The 18486-nt window shown below is 39.5% G+C and overlaps 3 protein-coding genes across 6 annotated transcripts; 1 reads left to right on the forward strand and 2 right to left on the reverse strand.

Annotated features, from left to right (window-relative positions):
• Positions 1-1669: 1669 nt before the first annotated feature.
• Positions 1670-3923, reverse strand: LOC131304177 (probably inactive leucine-rich repeat receptor-like protein kinase At5g48380). Its single transcript, XM_058331312.1, has one exon. The coding sequence runs from the start codon at positions 3653-3655 to the stop codon at positions 1778-1780; it is 1878 nt and encodes a 625-aa protein (XP_058187295.1). The 5' UTR covers positions 3656-3923; the 3' UTR covers positions 1670-1777.
• A 2009-nt stretch (positions 3924-5932) lies between these two features.
• On the forward strand, positions 5933-7728 carry LOC131304119 (sexual development regulator velC-like). Its single transcript, XM_058331234.1, has 2 exons — positions 5933-6346; positions 7486-7728. Exons 1-2 carry the CDS (start codon positions 5967-5969, stop codon positions 7487-7489), a joined length of 384 nt encoding a protein of 127 aa, XP_058187217.1. The 5' UTR covers positions 5933-5966; the 3' UTR covers positions 7490-7728.
• Positions 7729-9052: 1324 nt separating this feature from the next.
• LOC131304120 (uncharacterized) lies at positions 9053-16765 on the reverse strand. 4 transcript variants are annotated; one of them, XM_058331236.1, is made up of 10 exons: positions 16608-16765; positions 14926-15669; positions 14500-14619; positions 13516-14291; positions 12885-13179; positions 12387-12578; positions 11404-11577; positions 10855-11061; positions 10646-10759; positions 9053-9806 (listed from the first exon to the last, which is right to left on the reverse strand). In XM_058331236.1, exons 2-10 carry the CDS (start codon positions 15592-15594, stop codon positions 9471-9473), a joined length of 2883 nt encoding a protein of 960 aa, XP_058187219.1. In that variant the 5' UTR covers positions 15595-15669; positions 16608-16765; the 3' UTR covers positions 9053-9470. The 4 variants fall into 4 exon arrangements, with proteins under 4 accessions (XP_058187219.1, XP_058187222.1, XP_058187218.1 ...); XM_058331239.1 differs by having other exon boundaries at positions 13516-14282; positions 16608-16725; XM_058331235.1 differs by having other exon boundaries at positions 16344-16614.
• Positions 16766-18486: the final 1721 nt, after the last annotated feature.

The raw sequence follows: 18486 nt of genomic DNA on the forward strand, positions 1-18486 counted from the left end.
TTTTGTAGGATCACTTTTGCAGGAAAGTAATTCCTGCAGGAAAACTTAAAAACATGTTTCCTACTACTTTCCTGCCAACTGAACACTACAAAAATCATGGAAAAGTTGATTTTCCCATCCTTTCCTGTACTTTTCTGGCAACTGAACGGAGCCAGGAATTCTTCTAAGACCCCAATACTCCATAACCAACTTCCATCTCCATAATTAGGCTGCAATATTTCCAGAAATGTTTCTTTTGCTAAATTAAAGGAAAGAATGCTCCTCCCAGGATCCCCCGGATCCAGAGAGGGCATGGCCAACCAATGGAGAACTCTATTAACACAATGAACAGGATGGGTATAAACTACTGAAAAACAACCATATGCTCGAATCCTTCTCCAAGAATTTTTTCTCAAAGAATACACATGAACTTGAGTTTCAAGCCTGTCTCTTTTAGCGTTACAGTAAAAAACCACCTTGTAATCATCATTTGAATCGTCATAACCAAACCCAAACGCTCCAAAAACACAGTCTCTTCTCGTCCACCCTGAGTTTGTAGTTGGCAATATAAACTCCGGTATCCTTTTAGATTCTCTTGTCGATGGATTCCATAAACGAAGATTTAATTCACCATCTATGTAATTATCCACGCAGAGCAATCCATGCAAGAGCCGAGAAAACCACGATAATACTCACCTTCCGGAAGAAAATCGATCTTGCAATAATCCACGTCATTGAGATGCGGTGGTCCATGTTGACAAAGAGGATAAACCCCCACTTCAACATACCGAAAGGAGCGGATCAAAAAAAAAAACATACCGAAAGGAAACCCAAACTTGGGTTTGAGATTTCAGTGACCGATTGAGATGGGTTTTGATAAATTATTATTGGAGAAAATTGAATGCCTTGTTGCAATTCAAATTGATTATGGAAAGTACATTGATTTACGTTTGGGGAAACTTAAAGATAATGGTGATTCATAATTCAAAAAAGTATAAAAAAGAGGAGAAGATTTTCAATGCCGAGCGAGTACCACGTGGTACCCGCTCAGCGCATCCGGGCTATTCATTTTGGTTTTGGACGGCTCGAATTTGGAAATAGAAAAATAAAGAGAGATGTAGTGTTTCAATCTGGGCCATCCAATACACTTTTGAACAACCCGAATGTGGTGCTCGGACACCATGTCGGCCGGTTGACATGGCATCCACCCGGCACCCCAAAATTTCTCCAACAAGAGACTGTTATATAGGGTGATTAGAATTGGTAAGATTATGATTGTGATTTTCCAAAAAAACAAGTTTGGCAACAATTGGACATGCAAGATGCCCGAGCACACTTTTAGAATAACAGTTATTTTATGTAAATTTTTTTCCAATATTAGGATAAAATATTAGATTATAAAATTATTATTTGAAAATTGGATGCCTTTTTGCAATTCAAATTTATGATGGAAAGTATACTACCTTAGCCAAATACATCTATACTACTCCTACTACATAGTAATGCAAAGTGACACTTCTGAGAAGAACCACGAATGCGCCAAATGTCACTTCTTTTTTTTTTTTGTGTGTACCTTTTAGTTATGTTTTATGGTTTTTTTTTTTTTGAAATATGGTGTAACCATATATGATCTAATATAATTGAGTACTGGAGCAGCTTTCTCCAAAATTGAACAGTCAATATCAACAATGAAACAAGCAAGCTATAAACATTTTTATATAAACAACAACAGCTACAGCAGATAATTACACATAATTTATGGTATCATCTTTCACCATTCTCACCTACCCACACCACCCTAATGGCTCTCTATTACTTCTCGGGCAACAATAAGCTCTTCTAGATAATCAGCATCACCAGTGTTGTCTGATGGCATCAAAATATCGTCATCCATTGAGAAATGGTACCGCTCACCTATAGCTCTAAGAAGCTGGTACACCTCAAACATAGTTGGCCTCTCCTTGGCAGCCGGAATTACACAGCTACATGCAACTTTAAGAAACTGGAAAAGCTCACCATCGTAACCCTTTCCGGTCAAAGTATTATCGATGGAATCTTGAAGCTTACCGTTGCTGGAAAGTTGTGTAATCCATTCCACTAAGTTTCCCTTGAAGCTTTCTGGGGCTTTGGCCACAAATGTAGGCCTCTCACCAGTCACCAGTTCAAGAAGCACAACCCCAAAGCTGTAAACATCACCTTTTGGAGTGGCCAAAAGAGTTTGTGCATACTCAGGAGCCACATAACCCAAATCACCGAACTCCCCATTTACGAAAGTACTCAAGTGAGTGTCAACTGGGTTCATGAGCCTAGCAAGTCCGAAATCAGATATCTTGGGCTCATAATCCGCATCCAATAGAATGCATTTGGAACTTACATTTCGATGAATTATACGGGGATTACAACTATGATGAAGCCAAGCAAACCCTTTGGCTGCCCCTATCCCAATTTTGAGCCTCAAAGGCCAGTCCAATGATTTGTCGCCTTCGTTCACAAGCTGTAGCCGATCATGGAGGGTACCATTTGGCATGAACTTATAAACCAAAAGCCTCTCCTTCTTAGCCACACAAAAGCCTAACAGGGGAACCAGGTTACGGTGCTTCACGTTTCCTAGAGTGGCCATTTCGGATGCAAATTCTTTCTCAGAGTGCTTTGTATCCTGCAACCTCTTCACCATGAGTGACGTCCCATCTTCAAGCGTTGCCTTGTACACAGTTCCTGTTCTTCCTGTCCCAATAATGTAGTCTTTGCTGAAGCTGTTAGTGGCCTTCATTAGATCACTTAGCCTCATTTTCAAAACCGACTTCTCAAACATGGAAAGCTTAATGGCTTTGGCTCCCTTTAGACTCTTTGCCCATCTATTTCCATCAGGGTCATCTTCCTTCTTCTTTCTAGACACCCTGCGCATATAGAAGAACATAGCAATAGCCACACCTAATGCCGCAATAGTGACCCCACCAACAGCGGCTCCCACAAGGACTCCAGAGTGAGGTTTCTTCGACGCACCCTGGCAAGCGGTTAAGGGCCTACCACATAGACCTGCATTATTCGCGTAGTTCTCAGCGGCAACAGAAAAGTTGAAGCTGGGAACTGGTCCGCTCAAAAGATTGTTTGCTGCACTGAATGACTTGAGCCGACTAAGGAGGACAAGCTCCAAAGGAATTTGACCACTCAACTTATTTCTGTCGAGTTTAAGGACATTAAGATAAGTACAATTCACCATGCCCTTAGGGATCTCACCCGAAAAATTGTTGGAGGAGAGATCAAGAGTCGTCACATATGGGAGTATTGCTGAGAAGTCCGATGGAATAGTTCCATAGAACTTGTTGCTGGAGAGGTCTAGGCCTGTGAGGGCTGAACAATTTTGAAGGCCGCGTGGAAATTCACCCTTGAGCTCCATGTCAGAAAGTCGAATATTTAAGACCTTGCTCTCATCGGGGTGCCAGCAGTCAATCCCAGTGAATTTGCAGATGAAGCCCTCCGTGTCATTGTTGAAATCCCATGAGCTTAAATAATTGAAGGGGTCTTCCAAGGAAGCTTTCAGAGCCTTCAAGCAATTTATATCGCTCTCAAGACCATAGCTGAAGCTACTAGTCAGCATCAACCAGATAAAAGTATACATAAGAACAGTCAGAGCTCCGGTATCGACTGATATCTTCTTCATGAAGAAAACCATCATAGACTCTCTAATTGCTAGCCCACGTATCCTTAGCAGTCACAATATCAGAACAGCGTGTGAGATTGGGATCTTGCGGGTTCCAATTGAGAGGCGATGAAGTGGGTGTTTATCAATTATGGAGGAGGAAGAAGAGGGAGAGAGTGCCGTCCGGGTCAAAGAAGGAATATGCCCCATCCATCTTCTCTTTTCCCTTTTCTCCCTGAGCGACGACTGGACTGCCAAAAGAGCGTAACGACTGGAGTGCTTGACTCGCTGTTTTGCGCTGAGAAACAGTACTGTTTTATGGTTTTGTAAAAATCCTATTTTATTTGGTACATAGGTGCTAAATTAACTCTTTTTTACGTACAAAGTGTAGATATAAAAACTTTTCCTAATTTATTATAGAACATAATTGTGTATTTACCACCTCATTTAAATTCAAAAATAGATTCAATTCAGTTTAAAGAGGAAATGATTTATCAACAAAGAAAAGAAAACCTTTTCACTCATTATGCGGTAGTCATTGAAAGGTAATATCCATAAGAGAGAATTTTTCATAAATCCACTATAGCACTTTCCAAACCCATCTAGTTCACTTCTAAATTTCATAACCCATTAAGTCCACTAATAATTTTAATGACAAAAATACCCCACCTAAGAAATAAGGGTCTTGTTTGGCTAACTCAAAAACATATATTTTTTTCATTTTTTTTCGTTTTTGTTGCAATCAAGCCGCGGCCGCCGCCACCACTGCCGTCGCTGCCACCGCGGCCGCCGCAGCCACCACCACCGTCGCCGCTGCCATCACGCCACATATAACGTTATATGTGTAACAAAAAACGTATTTTTTCATTTTTCTCGATTTTTTTTATTGAACCCGCTACACTTAACATTTAACATTATATATGTGACAAATTTCTCTTTTTGATTTTTTCCTATTTTTCTTGTATTGATTTTTTAACGTTATATGAGTGATAAAAATTTCCTAACATACAAAATTATATGTGGCAAATATTTTCTAACATGCAACATTTCTTTTTGGTTTTTTTTTGTTTTTAGTCTTTAACGTTATATGTGGGTTATTGAATATCTAAATATCGCAAAAAAAAAACATATAACATTATATTTAAGCTTCTGCAACTCGGAATCTCACAAAAAAATAGAACAAAACATATAACCTTATATATATTTTCAAAAAACACAACATGTTCTAACCTTATATGTCTAGCCCTAGAAAAAACACACATATAACCTTATATATTTATTCAAAAAACTTCAAATATATCAGAAGCAAGTTGGAGAGGCCGCTGCACGGACCAAATCAGTAAGTGATTGATGAAAAACACAAATATAACCTTATATATTTATTCAAAAAACTTCAGATCTCTAACCCTAGAAAAAATACACATATAACCTTATGTATTTATTCAAAAACCTCCAAATCTGATGATAATCGGACACGGGACAAACGAAAGACCAGATCAACCTTCTTCACGAGCCACAAGATTTCAAATACCACCACTAAGCTCACCATCATTTCAAAAACCACCACTAGAACAACACAACTAATCAAAATGGGAAGAAGACGGCAAATTACATAAAAGAGTTCACAGATCTACACCTGTACAAGTCAAACACATACTCATTTTGTTTGAAAAAGAAAGAACAAAAAATTGCATCTAAAAGGCCACTGATAGATCTGGACGAAGAGCTCCAATCTGGTGCACGTGAGCCCAGCGACATCTGACGGCCACCAATCGCCGCGAGGGTTCTCTACACTTACGATAGCGCCGCTGATGGGTTCAATGCAGTGCTTTCCGAAGACGAGATGGAGACTGTGAAGAAGTTACCAGGGTTTCTCTTGGCTTACGGTGACAGGCAAGTGACGGTGGACACCACCCACACATTCGAGTTCCTGTCGCTTAACCCGGTCTGTAAAGACCCGGTATTTTTAATAAATAATAATAATCATCAAAACAAAAATATTATTTTTGCTCGTTAGTTTATTTAATGGAAAAAATTATTTACGTTGTCACACCAATTTTATTTCCGTAATCGATTGTGCACGCGCGCATATCCGGTGAATAATTTTTCTAATGTGCATGTGTTGCACCGGATCATTTTTCCAACCCAAACCCAATTCTTCTCCCTTTTTCCATTTCGTACTGTCGGCTGAGACAAGAAAAAAAAATAGAAGAAAAAAAATAAAATTTCCCCATCCTCCAATCAAAATTCGACAACTCATTTTTACCCAAAGGATATTATCCTCCCTCCAAAAATCCAAAACCCATTATAGTCCCTTCTTTTTCCATTTCTTGTTCCCAGCATCAATATGCACGGCAGAGAGAGTGCGAGAGATTGGGAGAGAGAGAGAGAGAGAGAGAGAGAGAGAGAGAGAGAGGAAGAGGAAGACACCTCCATCCTCCACCACCGGAATACTCCACTGCCGTGCTTACCCTCAGCCGAGCTCATTCCCAGCCGAGCTCCATCCGCCGATCCTCCAACCGGCGCCGCTCGTCCTCTCACCATCACCACCAAGCTCTCATCATCATCACCACCACCACCGATCAGCACCTCCCACCACCGAGCAACCCATCACCAGCCGGCCATCACCGCCACTGGAGCCATCTCCACTGCCGTGCTCACCATCACCACCGCCCGAGCTCCGAACCGCCGCCGTCTCTTTCCAAACCCTGTTTTACTGGACGAAAGGTAGTTTGGAACTCACCTCCCTAAGTATATATCGCGTGTCTATATTGATTTTAGCTCTTCGATATAATGGTATTTGAATCCGACGTCGCCGGTCGAGTCCGGCCGGACCCCCTGGTTTTTCCGACGTAACACAGCCACTGGATTTTTGAAATTTCTTGGATTAAATACAGTTCGATCCCCCGAGTTTGTTTAGCTTACAAATCCAACCCTTGAATATTAAAGTCTAATAATGTTAGCCCTCAAAGTTAATTAGTTTCGGTTCAATCAAAATTTTATTGCATGATTAGTTATTGCATGATTAGTGTACCAAATGATTTACTTTATCACATGGTAGTGTACCGAGTAATTAATTTTATCATATCATTATTTTCATGGCATTATTGATCTTATCGCATGATTATTTTTTTCAGGGCGTTATTAGTTGTATCGCATGATTGTTTTTGTGGCATGATTAGTTCTATAGTAAAATTTATTTTATCGCTCGATTAAACATTATTAGCATGTTAGCCTGTATTGTGAAAATGTGGATTGTGTGAAATGTTGTTGTACTGACAGATTGGATAAATAGGTTCCCGGGGTGGTTTACGATGAGAGAACTGATAGACGTTGTTAAGTTAATGAAAATCTGATAATGTGTGGAGAGAGTGTGTGTTGTGAAGTTTTGAAATGGGTGACCAGTGATCAAATGGTGACCAGTTAGGGCCATTGTGATCTTGAAAGTACTATAATGTTGAAATGGGTGACCAGGTAGGGCCCAGGGTGCTAACCGTGGCCCAGCGTGTGATGTGTTGTGTGCGACCCTAACAGACGGTTACGTCATGGGTAACTTAACCTCTTGTTATGGTCTAAGTGAAACATATTCGCCTAAGACCCGGGTGCAGGACAAGCAAGAGGTGGGTTGTCCCATGAAACGGGCGGAGTTAGTGGTATGGGAGGAAAGGATCTTGTGGGGAAGATCTCTAGAATTCACTTATGTTAAAGGATAGTAATGAAAGAAAAGTTGATTGTTCTCTTTGTATGTTATTTTTGATGCGTATCAAGTATATTCCTTTTGCTTGTAAGTTATGGGTTCGGGTGGGTTTTGGCTACTGAGTGTCATTGCTCACGGTACTATGTTGCCCTGGTAACTCGAATGCCAGGTAGCGAAGACGGAGCAGAAGTGTCGTACGATTCGATCGAGTTCAATCCTATTGAGAAAGAAGCTAAAAACCTTGGTTTCCGTGCGCATAGTCGCTCTGATTAATTTAAGTCAACTTTATTTTGGAAGCTTCTAAGTTTATTTGGAAATTGTAATATGTTGATTTATTCAAAACGATTGTAATATAATGACATATGCTTTTGAACTAGTGACGTAGTAAATTTATAAATTTCTTTTGTGAAAATAATCTTTTAAATATTTTATTAATGTCTCCGAATTTTCGGGGCGTTACACGGTCACCGGGCTCCGGCCGGCGTCGGATTACAGGAAGGACGTGATTGTCGGCGTGCTAGACAGCGGTGTGTGGCCGGAGAGCAAGAGCTACCACAATGAGAGATGGAGAGAGAGGTGGCTGTGCTCCAGATTTGTTTTGGTCTAGGGTTTCTCTCTATATGATAGCTTATATAGGAGGACATTTTTGTCTTGGTTTAATTTCTTTTTTAAAAGAAGTGGATTTAAGACTTTACTAAACTATATTAGTGGACTAGAGGGGTTATAAACATTAGAAATAGACTAACTGGGTTACAAGTTCTCTATAGTGGACCTTAGACCAATTTTTTATATCCATAATGACTGAATTCAATTAGGAATTCATCTCCTCCCATGGCAAAGCTTATATTACCTTTTTCTCTCATCAATATGATTTACAAATACTAACAATAAAATTAAAGAACAGAAATTGCCTAGCAACCTCCTCGTCGTCCTCCTTTTCTCTATCTCTCTCTCTCTCTCTCTCAATTTTTTTCTTTATGATTGATTCCTCGATGTCAATGTTAAGTGGTGGAAAATCTTAGAATAGAAAGTTACGGAACTGACATAATGGGAAGGATACAGTTGAAGCTAGCATTTCAATGAACAGGTCTTTGTTTGCTAAAATGGGGGAGGATACAGTCATGGCCGGTCCTGGGTATAGGCCCACCAAGCGACCCACCAAGCAACTGCCTAGGCCTCTAGTTTTGGGGTCAATCATAAGGCCCCAAATTCTAGAAACATACTCCCTCCGTCCCTTTTTAAGTGTCCTGCTTCATAACTCCAACTTATTAAAAAGACATCATCATTACACCTTTCACATCAACTTTTTCCTCTACTTTCCCTACTTACCCATCGTCATTACACTTTTACTCACTAACTTTTCAAAATAAAATCTACTTTTAGGGACAAAATAGATAATACACCAACTTTTACCCCTCTAACTTTACAAAATAGACACTTATTAAGGGACAGCTCAAAATGGAATATTGGACACAAAAAAAGGGACGGAGGGAGTAATAAATATTATGTATGTAAATTATCTTACAAGTACGTTGATGCAGTTAAGTGGTAAGATGTGCGTGTGCTATAGGTGACATCCCGATTTTGGGTCCGCTTCATTTTTGGATGCGAAAACCTTCTGAACTTGTAAAAAAAATTCATTTGCAACTATTTCACTGGGGTGCGACCCTGCAACCTGAGGGACCAACAAGGTTTACTACCGGATTGCCATCTGCGCTACTACCCTTTTGTGCTACTTATTTCAAAATACAAATATATATATAAACACAAGAGGCTCCATTTTCAAACGCCGCCTAGGGCCTCAAAAATCTCAGGGCCGGGGATACAGTAGCGTACAATTTGTGTTTCTCAATCTTTTTCGCAAGTGCTCCTAAAGGAGTTTGTGAGAATAAGACAAAGTCTGAACAATGTTTTCCTAGCCTAACAGCACAAATATACCCGAAAATTTCTCTTCGGACAGAAACACAGATTTACAACTCAATAAAAAACCCCAGTTCCTTTACACACTAGCTAGTTGTTTATATACATGTAGCAGCTTCTTATTCATCTCTGCCCACGCAATTTAAGTATTTTCAGCCTACTAAATCCCAGAAGCTCTCAGATGTCTAAACCATGAGATGATGAACCAAATCTGTTTAGTCTAGTCCAGTGTTCCTACTCACTATTCATCCATACCTCCCGAAGAAGCTGATACCTCACAGAAATTAGGCTGCTATTCTCTGTCGATCCCCAACAGGATTTTGTTGAAGGTGAACTCAAACTCTGGATATTGTCAACAATTGCAGATAAAGGCGAATCCAATTCATCAAGCTCGTCATCACTAGTATATGATTTCTTGAGAACGGAGGACCCACTTCTTCTCAGCTTAGATTGGCTTCCTATCTCTCCAATAGTACCAGCAACTGAAGCTGCAGCAGGTGGCAAATATACAATGGGAGATGCACTGCATGGGATGTCTGTGACAAAACCTTCCTCAGCCTCAAGCGGATCCTGAATCAAATTTAAACCGGAACACAAGGGTTCTTATGACTCTTCCCATAGTAAAATTTCAAAAGCTTAAAGCTTTGCTTGGATAGATGCGGATTTCAAATGAATGGAGGTGACATTGTACCCGATGAGAATAGCTCAAATTTAGATCTGATAGTCTACATGTAGCTCTCAACTTTGAGTTTCGAGCTTTATCGCAGTGGATTTGAAATAGCACTATCTAATTGGAGTTATTTGAAATCCTTCATGTTAAGAATGGTAATTATACATGGATCCAAATGAAATGCATCTCTATCCTATCTCTAATCCATGTTCCACTGTAGTTTCATAAACCATCCATAACTAAACATATTCTTTGTTTGAAGGAAACATCAAAACCAATGGTTTGAAATCAATGTCTATTCAAACAGAGCTAACTCTTCTATTGGCCTACAACAATAATAACAGTACCCATGTAATCCCCCAATCAATCGGGGTATGGGCGGTGAGGACTGGAGAAAGACCTAACCTTTGACAATATACGCACAAAGTAGCTACTGGCTACTCTTAGAAATTTTTACCATTAAAATAGCTGCCCCCTATACCTCCGAAAAATAAGGGACGTTATGCAGTAGAACCATGTCCTGAATCAAAGCCGAAAGGCATCAAAGAGAGACCTAATTCAAATTTTTAATATGACCACAACTGTTTTATTAGGCTAATGGTTACAAATATCACGCATGCTTATGTACTTTTCCTTACTTTCATTTTCCGAGAATGAAGGACTCGTGTGGAGCCACAAGGTTTTACTTTTCTTGGATAACTGAGCAAGGTATTAATGAATGCATTCAGAAGGGACAAACCTCAATATCCAGAGCTTCAAGCACAGCCTCAGGAATTGGGTCTGGGCAAAATTCATCTGGGGCAAAGTTGTTGAGTACCCTTTTGATCAGTGGTGTCCCAAATGTAGGACAAACCTTTAAAAAATATATATTGCATGCAAACAAGTAATTGATAACGATGGATCATGCAGGAAAAAGAAACAGAAGGATTTTAAGGTCCTGAGTTGAACCTCTTTTCTGATTGACCGGCTCAAGAGCATGTCCTTTGGAAGCATCATGAGGTCACTCAAAGCATTTAGAAGATGGAAAGACTTGAAAGATGTATCACAGTCTTTTCTACCATCTTCGTCATCATTACTGTCATCTTTCCTGTCTTGAAATGAATCGCCATCGTCAATGCCAAACAGGTCAGTAAGCCATCTAGACCAGTTCCCGATCTGTCGTCCAGAACACATGAAAGGAACTCCTTATTCAAGTGCATCAGAAATATGCTCGCTTCTTGAGGAGTCTAAGGTGTCTGAACAATGACTAGATATTAACGGCAATAGTTCTTGAACTGATAAACTGGTAAATATATATGCTCAGTATCACTTTCTCAGTTCAAAACAGGGAAAAGTATCAGGGACCAATGACAAGAAAAGGCGCTTAAGGTGGGAAGATTGAGAACATACGGGGGAGCCAACAGCAATAATGGGCAAAGGATGTGGGATTACCTACATTTAAACTAGTAAAAATGTACTTGGACATACAATATAATATGGAAGATGTGTAATTCTCACCAAGTTTTTAAGTTGTGCACCAGCCCCAAAACTTGCTTTCGCCGCTGGAATAGGGAGAACCTTGGCTTCACTAATGGGGTCAGAGACAGGATCAGTTGGAATTTCATCATCAGATTCACGTAGAATAGCATTGAACATTGCCACATCCAATCTAGCCACACATTGCTCCATTATCTACCCACACAAGAGAGATGCATTCAATTGTGTTTCTACGGGTTTTTTTTTTCTTTTTTTTTCTTTTTTTTTTGGGGGGGGGAGGTGCATTTCATAATCAACTCCCTTCAAATAATCATATTTGTATTCTGCTTAACAACTAATCCACACAAAAAAAGGGATCTGACATAGCATCCACACAACATGAATCTGGGCAATAGTAGAAAGGCCCATTTGCTGCTGCTTTTGAATAGTGTAGTCGTTCAAAGGCAGAAGCAAGCTCAGAAGTCTCCATTTTCTTTTCTGTTTATTTTACAAGTTGATTTGCTGTTGGAGTAATCGTATTTCAGTTGTCGCCTAGAATTTGCCTAAGATCACGCAGAATTGTTAGAGAATAGTCCCACATTGCTTGGATATGGAATGGGAAATCACTTAATAAAATGAGGGACCTCTTCACTCATTACCAATTGGTTTTGGGTTGGATATAAAGCTTCAACAAGAGTTACATCTAAAAGTAAATATAAGTGTTGCACTCCAAAACACTGCACCGCCTTCATTTGAGAGCTTTTGTCAGTCATAAATTATGAAATCACATCGCCCAATCAGGTAGTTGCATCTGTAGGGATGGTATTGTACTTCACTTATTAGTCATTTGCTTATAGTGTTCCATATCTTTACTTCGGATTGTTCCACATATAGTTGCCAAACAGTGTGCCCCCAAAATGAGAAAAGCACAATATTAGACGACCATGTAAGATACCAACAAAAAGGTTGGCTGTCAGATGCTAGACCTCTATGCATAACAAAAAATAAAAGAACACAGATTTTACCAATCTAGGTAGCACAGGCAAGCAACCACATTCATGTCCCACTGCTCGAAGAGGGCAAACCCGTTCACAGGCATCCTTGAAAGCCTTCTTCCAGAGCTCTAATGAGATGTTTACCTGATCTTGATCACCTGAACTGGATGTCCTTTGATATGTTTTACTAGCAGCAGCAGATTGCATATGTGGTGTCAGAGTCTGAAGAAAAAAGAGATCAAAGTTAGTGTAAATACCAGCAATCATCCATGGTTCAACCTAGAACTTTGTAATTATTAGGTGGACAAGATTTGGCCTAGATCATACCCCTCCCACTGAAGACAACCTTGAAGCTCCTAAAGAGACTTGAACAGTACTCCATGGAGAAGAAAACAAAATGGAAGTAGAAAAGGAGTCATCCCCCAATGTTACATTGAGTGTTGGGAGGGGGGAGCTTCATACTTTATCTTTGAAATTTCTCTCTTACAAAAGTGAAAAAAGAGGTATAATATGTAAACATGGTATGACCTGCCACCAGACAGACTCGACGATTCTCGAGAAGATCCAAGCTTCTATCTTTTCCAATCCAGATGCAAATTTGCTAGGGTCATCCCAGTCATCAAAGCTTCCGCATAAAGTACCTTTAGTCTTGTTACTTGGAGAGGACTCCTTCCATTTCAGAGGAGATAATTTCTTGCGGTTTCCCTTCTCGCCACCAGGCCTTTCAGGAAAAGGTCCAGCAGAAAATGGAAGTTGATGTTCTGCAAAGGCTCGGGTTACGATGGCTCTCAACACAACGGAATTGGACAACCAAAAAGTCAACCTGGTATTGCGAGTGTGGAAAAGTAAATGAGCTCTTAAGATAGAGACTGAAAGATATCTTAATGGTAAATAGAGTTCAACCTCATGCCAAAAATAGCGTCAAATGCAGCAACATCAAATAATCGGAACACTCGAGGCAATCAAACTGATACTTAAAACAAGGAGAGAGAAAAATGGCAAAAACTATAATATCTGCAACCAACCAAGCAAAAGGATTGATACAATTGGTTCCAAACCCAATTAATCTAGAAAATATTCAACTGCTACACGCTTGGATGATATGGATGTCAAGAATTTTTTCGTAGGATTCACTGTGATTGGTAAGATATAGAAGTACCTTGAAACATCATTTCCACATGCTTTTGCAACTACAACTAATCCTGAGATAGCACTTCTAGCTGCACTTGCTCTCCTTGATTGGGAGCTCTCTTTGCATGCATGAAGGTAGAACCTAGAAAGGCGACGAGCTGGAGCATGGACCTTATTTATGGAACTTCCATGCTCTGCAACAACCGAGTAAAGACCAACCTCAATAGCCGCAGCTTCTCTCAATTCTCCTTCAAGCATTTTTATTCTGTGCTCTAGTCGCTGGATTCTACCATCAGAAGTGGTTTTTCTTGTCTCGATCTGATGAACTTTGGTGTCTTTTCTTTGATAATTAACATCAATTTGATGTCCATTTTGAGCATCTCCCAACTTACCACTCTTGACTGATCCATTGCTCTTACCTGAGTCCCCAAGTGACCTCACAGACTTCACATGCATCAATCTATCACTGTTTAGGGTATTGCTCTTTTGTCCGACATCTTCGGCACAAAAAGAAAGTGCTTCACTTCCTGATGAGACTCGCTTTCTGGTATCATCTTGCAGCATTTCTGCCTCCTGTCCATTTTCTTGATGTTCCTTTATGTTCCTATCCTTAGCAGGACTGTTATGAATGAAATCAGCAATTTCACCTTCATGTGTGTGTTCTTTGCTAGGACTCCAAACTTCATCTCTATCCTCATGATTGGCTCGAGATTCAACAGAGATTGCTGAAGAGCCATGCAGTTTATTTGCTTCAGATCCTTGCAGAGCATTACTACTAATAGTTTCACTCGAAACCTCTACATCCTGCACTAAAAATCTAATTATCTTTACTTCTCATGTTGGTGTTTGACATTACAAGAATAGTTGAGGATGAAGATTGAACACTATGCTATGTAATTTTCTTTGGCCTCAATGGTAAGCTTGTATCAGGAAAGTTGGATAAAGCAACATGACAATTTTCTTGGCACAACGCATGATAAGATAAGTCTGTTGATGAGCAAGATGAACTAACCTTTGAATTTTCATGTAGTTCGTCCACAAGCTTCGCATCTAATCTGACAATACTCTTTTCTGAAGTTAAAAGATGCTGGTCATAAGTCTCCCCTTGGTTATTCTTCATTGCCTGCGGACCCTGCAATTGGAACTCCTAGTTGTCAAACTAAATGAAATCATGAAAACTATAATCACCCAACATGATGACATTAGCCACAATACAAGCTTATACATATGATAGTCAATTGTTTCCCTGCTGCAAACAAGTTGCGGGAACAAATACATGCCATATCAATTATAACAGCGGAATAAAAATGAGTGTTTAGTAGCTAAGAGTCGGCACGTGAAAGACGCCGTTGGATCCTTATGACATGAATCCAGTTTAATGAACATGAATGCTGAAGCAAAATGAAACAGTGCAAGTAATACAAGGAAGTAGATGTACCACTTCAAAAGCCGAAGAAGAAACAGCTGATGATGAGTGAGAAGAAACATCGTCATCAGTAACCGATGCAATCTCCGCTTCCTCAGCAGCATATTCTTCACTCATCAAGGCCGAAACTGATTCACTGCCATTCCTCTCCATAGATGTTTCTTTCGACAGGTTGGTGCGACTTTTTTCAACTAATTGGATCTTAATAAACAGCACCGGCTGAGCTGTGTTGCTAAAGCTCCTCTTGCAACTCATTGGGACACTTATGCGAAGAGTCCCTTTAACAACACCATAGTCTGCCAAATCCACAATGGCAGTTCCCAACAACTGCCCTTTGGTCGTCTTGTCCCTCTTTAGTTCATACAGATTGAACTCTAAGCAATTCTTTCGAAAAGAATCACCATCCCCACCTTTAGTGTGCATTTCCCTTAACAGTGTCACAGGAAGCCTAAAAGACTCCTTAAATTCAACTTTTCCATCACCAATGCCAGACCCAAGAAAAGGGACTACTGGGTTAGTAGTGCCAGAATTCCGCTCGCCATGTTCCCATTGAATTAGAACGGAACGAATCGTTTTCAGTGATTGAGATGGGGGCCAAGGCTTAACCTCTTGAACATGAATCAAGTAATCAAGTTGAACAGTGGGGCTTTTTCTGGTTTTTGTCCTCATTCCCACAACCATGATTGCAGGAAAAAATGGTACCACAGGAATGAAAGGTGTGCTGCCAGTATGTCCAAATCTTCAATTAACAGAATCCTAAAACCCACATATTTAAAACAATTAAGAATCAAATGCAAAATAATTTAACCAGAAGTCACTAGTGTTCTACAAAAGAAGTCGGCCGACTAGTCCCTACCTAGGCACTAGGCGTTGGTCCAATGCCTAGATTAGGCAGCCAACTAGTTGGCGCCTAGGCGCTAGGCGTCCCTTTTCCGCCTGACTAGCGCCTAGCGATTTTTATAACAATGGAAGTCACCATAAAGATGATATGTAATAATTTACTTCCTCTCAAACTCAGCTCAATAAATACAGCAGAAAAACAAATTTTCATTTCCATAAGAAGAAAATGCTGGGAATTACGTACATGGGTAATGGGAAAAGAAACTCCGCAGTAAATGAACTCTCACTCTGACACAGTAATAGTAGTATTATGGTACAGTATAGGAGTAAAACATATAGAGAAATGCTCAAATAATCCTCTGCCATAAATGCCCAGTTCATTAAAAAATGGCAGAAAAACAACAACACTTCTTCAGTTCTTCTTGATAAAAGAATTGAGAAATGGAACTCAGCAATAAATGAACTCACATTCTGAGAAAGTAATTTATAATTATACACATGCATGCACGCGCGCGCACACACATATATGAACACACACACAAACAGTGGGATTCAGTGAAAAGGAACTTATAAAGCTCAAATTGACATACTCCTAAAAAGGAAGAATCTTTCATGGAAAACTGCTGATTCAATACAGTAGATGCTGATCCTGTAATTACCAACACACAGTGTATACAAAGCACTCTCAATCACAAGCTCCAAACATCGGAAAACGAACGGATTCTACCAATGCGATTATGCTAGCATCAATACTATATACAAACAGCCGTATCTACATACAGATATTTGGACACCAATTACTCATTATATCTTCGCTTGAAAAGAAAGGTTAATGGCTAATGGAAACCACTTACAGTGAAATACCAGTGCCCGAAAAATCAGGAGAATGTGAGAGAAATTGAAGTTAGATTAGAGAGAGACAGTGCCCCAGTCTGAGAGAGAGAGAGAGAGAGAGAGAGAGAGAGAGAGAATCATGACTCATGAGTAAAGTGACCAAGAATGTTTATCTTTGTGTTTGTAACTCACGGGAAAATGACAGTAAAGAAAGGAAAAGAAGAAAAAAATTAAAAATTGGAGGAAAATGAAAGGACTGTGTACAAAACTTAAATTTTCTAGTATTTTCTCTCGTCCTTCTCCCCAAACCAAATGATGGAATTGAATTTTTTTTAAATCCGTCAATTTGGGATCCAAATTTGAGATCTTTCTTTTCTTTTCTTTTTTTCATAAGTTCCAAACAAACAATAATTTGGAAACCTATTATTCCAAATGATTCATTTTACGTAGTCCACAAAACAAGAGCTTAAAATGTATTTTTATCTAGAAAACTACAAATTTTTTGATACATCAAAAGATCTCATTGAAATTTAGTAATTGACAGCAAAAAATTTAAACTTTTAGACAAACATGTATTATATTTGGATTTCTATTATGTAGACCTATGGAAAAAAATACAAAAAGTCTAGTAACACAACTTTTTTTCACGATTCTGTCCAAAACCGTTGGATGCATGTGGATCTATGTGCATCCAACGGTTCCGGATTCAATTGCGTCTCGGAATTGTGTAGAAACAGTTATGCATGTAGCATTTTGTTTGGTGTTTTCTTTTTTTTATGTTACTTCGGATTTTGTTTTGTGTTTTCCAATGCAAGTAACTGTAAGGAACGTGTAATAAGACATGGTCCTATTTCTTTGAGTGGGAGGCACCTCATAACTGTCAGCTGCAACGTGGGGGTTAGCCTGGAGCATTGGCCTGACACGTTTGGCTTTGTTTTCACTTTCTAGTCTTACGAGTCCGATCTCCTCTATCCCGAAAACCTTTATGCTTATGTGACGAGGAGTTTTTTAACTGTTGAATTGTGGAATTTTTTAAAATTCAATGGCCGAAAAACTTCTTGGCATAAGAGTTTTTGACACAGAAGATCTTGCCTCATGTCTTACCCACAGTTACAATGACTGGAATCTCTCTGTTCCACTATAAATAAGTACTAATAAATAAACTCTCTGTTTCCCTATTTTCTTGTTATCATCAGGCCTACAACGCATTTTGAAACATTTATTTTCCAAACTGCGGTAGCCGGTAGGGCTGCAAATGAAGACTCAGTGAATTGTTCAAGGCTCAGCTCCGTAAGAATTTGTTAGAGTTCAATTTATCTATTAAACCCGAGTTTAAGTTATTCACTCAATTGTAAAAGAACCACATACCAAAGTAAATTTGAAACACACAAATCAAATCGTTGGCAAATATCATGCTTTCCAATTTGATTCCAGCCATAGTCATGTGACTTCAATTCAAGAATGTATTTCCTGCTGTTCCAGGAATGCAAAGCATATCTCGCGGAACGATTGAGCGTAGTGAAGGAGTGTCTTCACGTGCACATACATGCGAGAGAGTCCGAATTCGAGTCCGAGTCCCAAGAAACCCAAGAAGCTTCATTTGTTGTTGTTGTGTGTGCATGATAATGACCTTTCAACTCTAATGATGTAATGGAATTAGAATAAGGAAACGTAAGAGATTTCCTTCCATATAATCAAGGAGTGTATAACTTGCACCATTTCCATTTCTTCTTGATCCAAATACACCAAAGCAATCATTCAAACTTCTACCAAAGAAGAAGTTCACAAGTCCACTTCAAGTTTGATTAAACCAAAATTAGCCATAGTTGGTGGAGGGAACATTGTGTATTCCCAAAGGAAACCCTCTACATCCCTATACCTTACTAATCAGTTCCAAAC

The sequence above is a fragment of the Rhododendron vialii genome, chromosome 10a (assembly GCF_030253575.1).
Source record: "Rhododendron vialii isolate Sample 1 chromosome 10a, ASM3025357v1".
NCBI classification, from domain to species: Eukaryota; Viridiplantae; Streptophyta; class Magnoliopsida; order Ericales; family Ericaceae; genus Rhododendron; species Rhododendron vialii.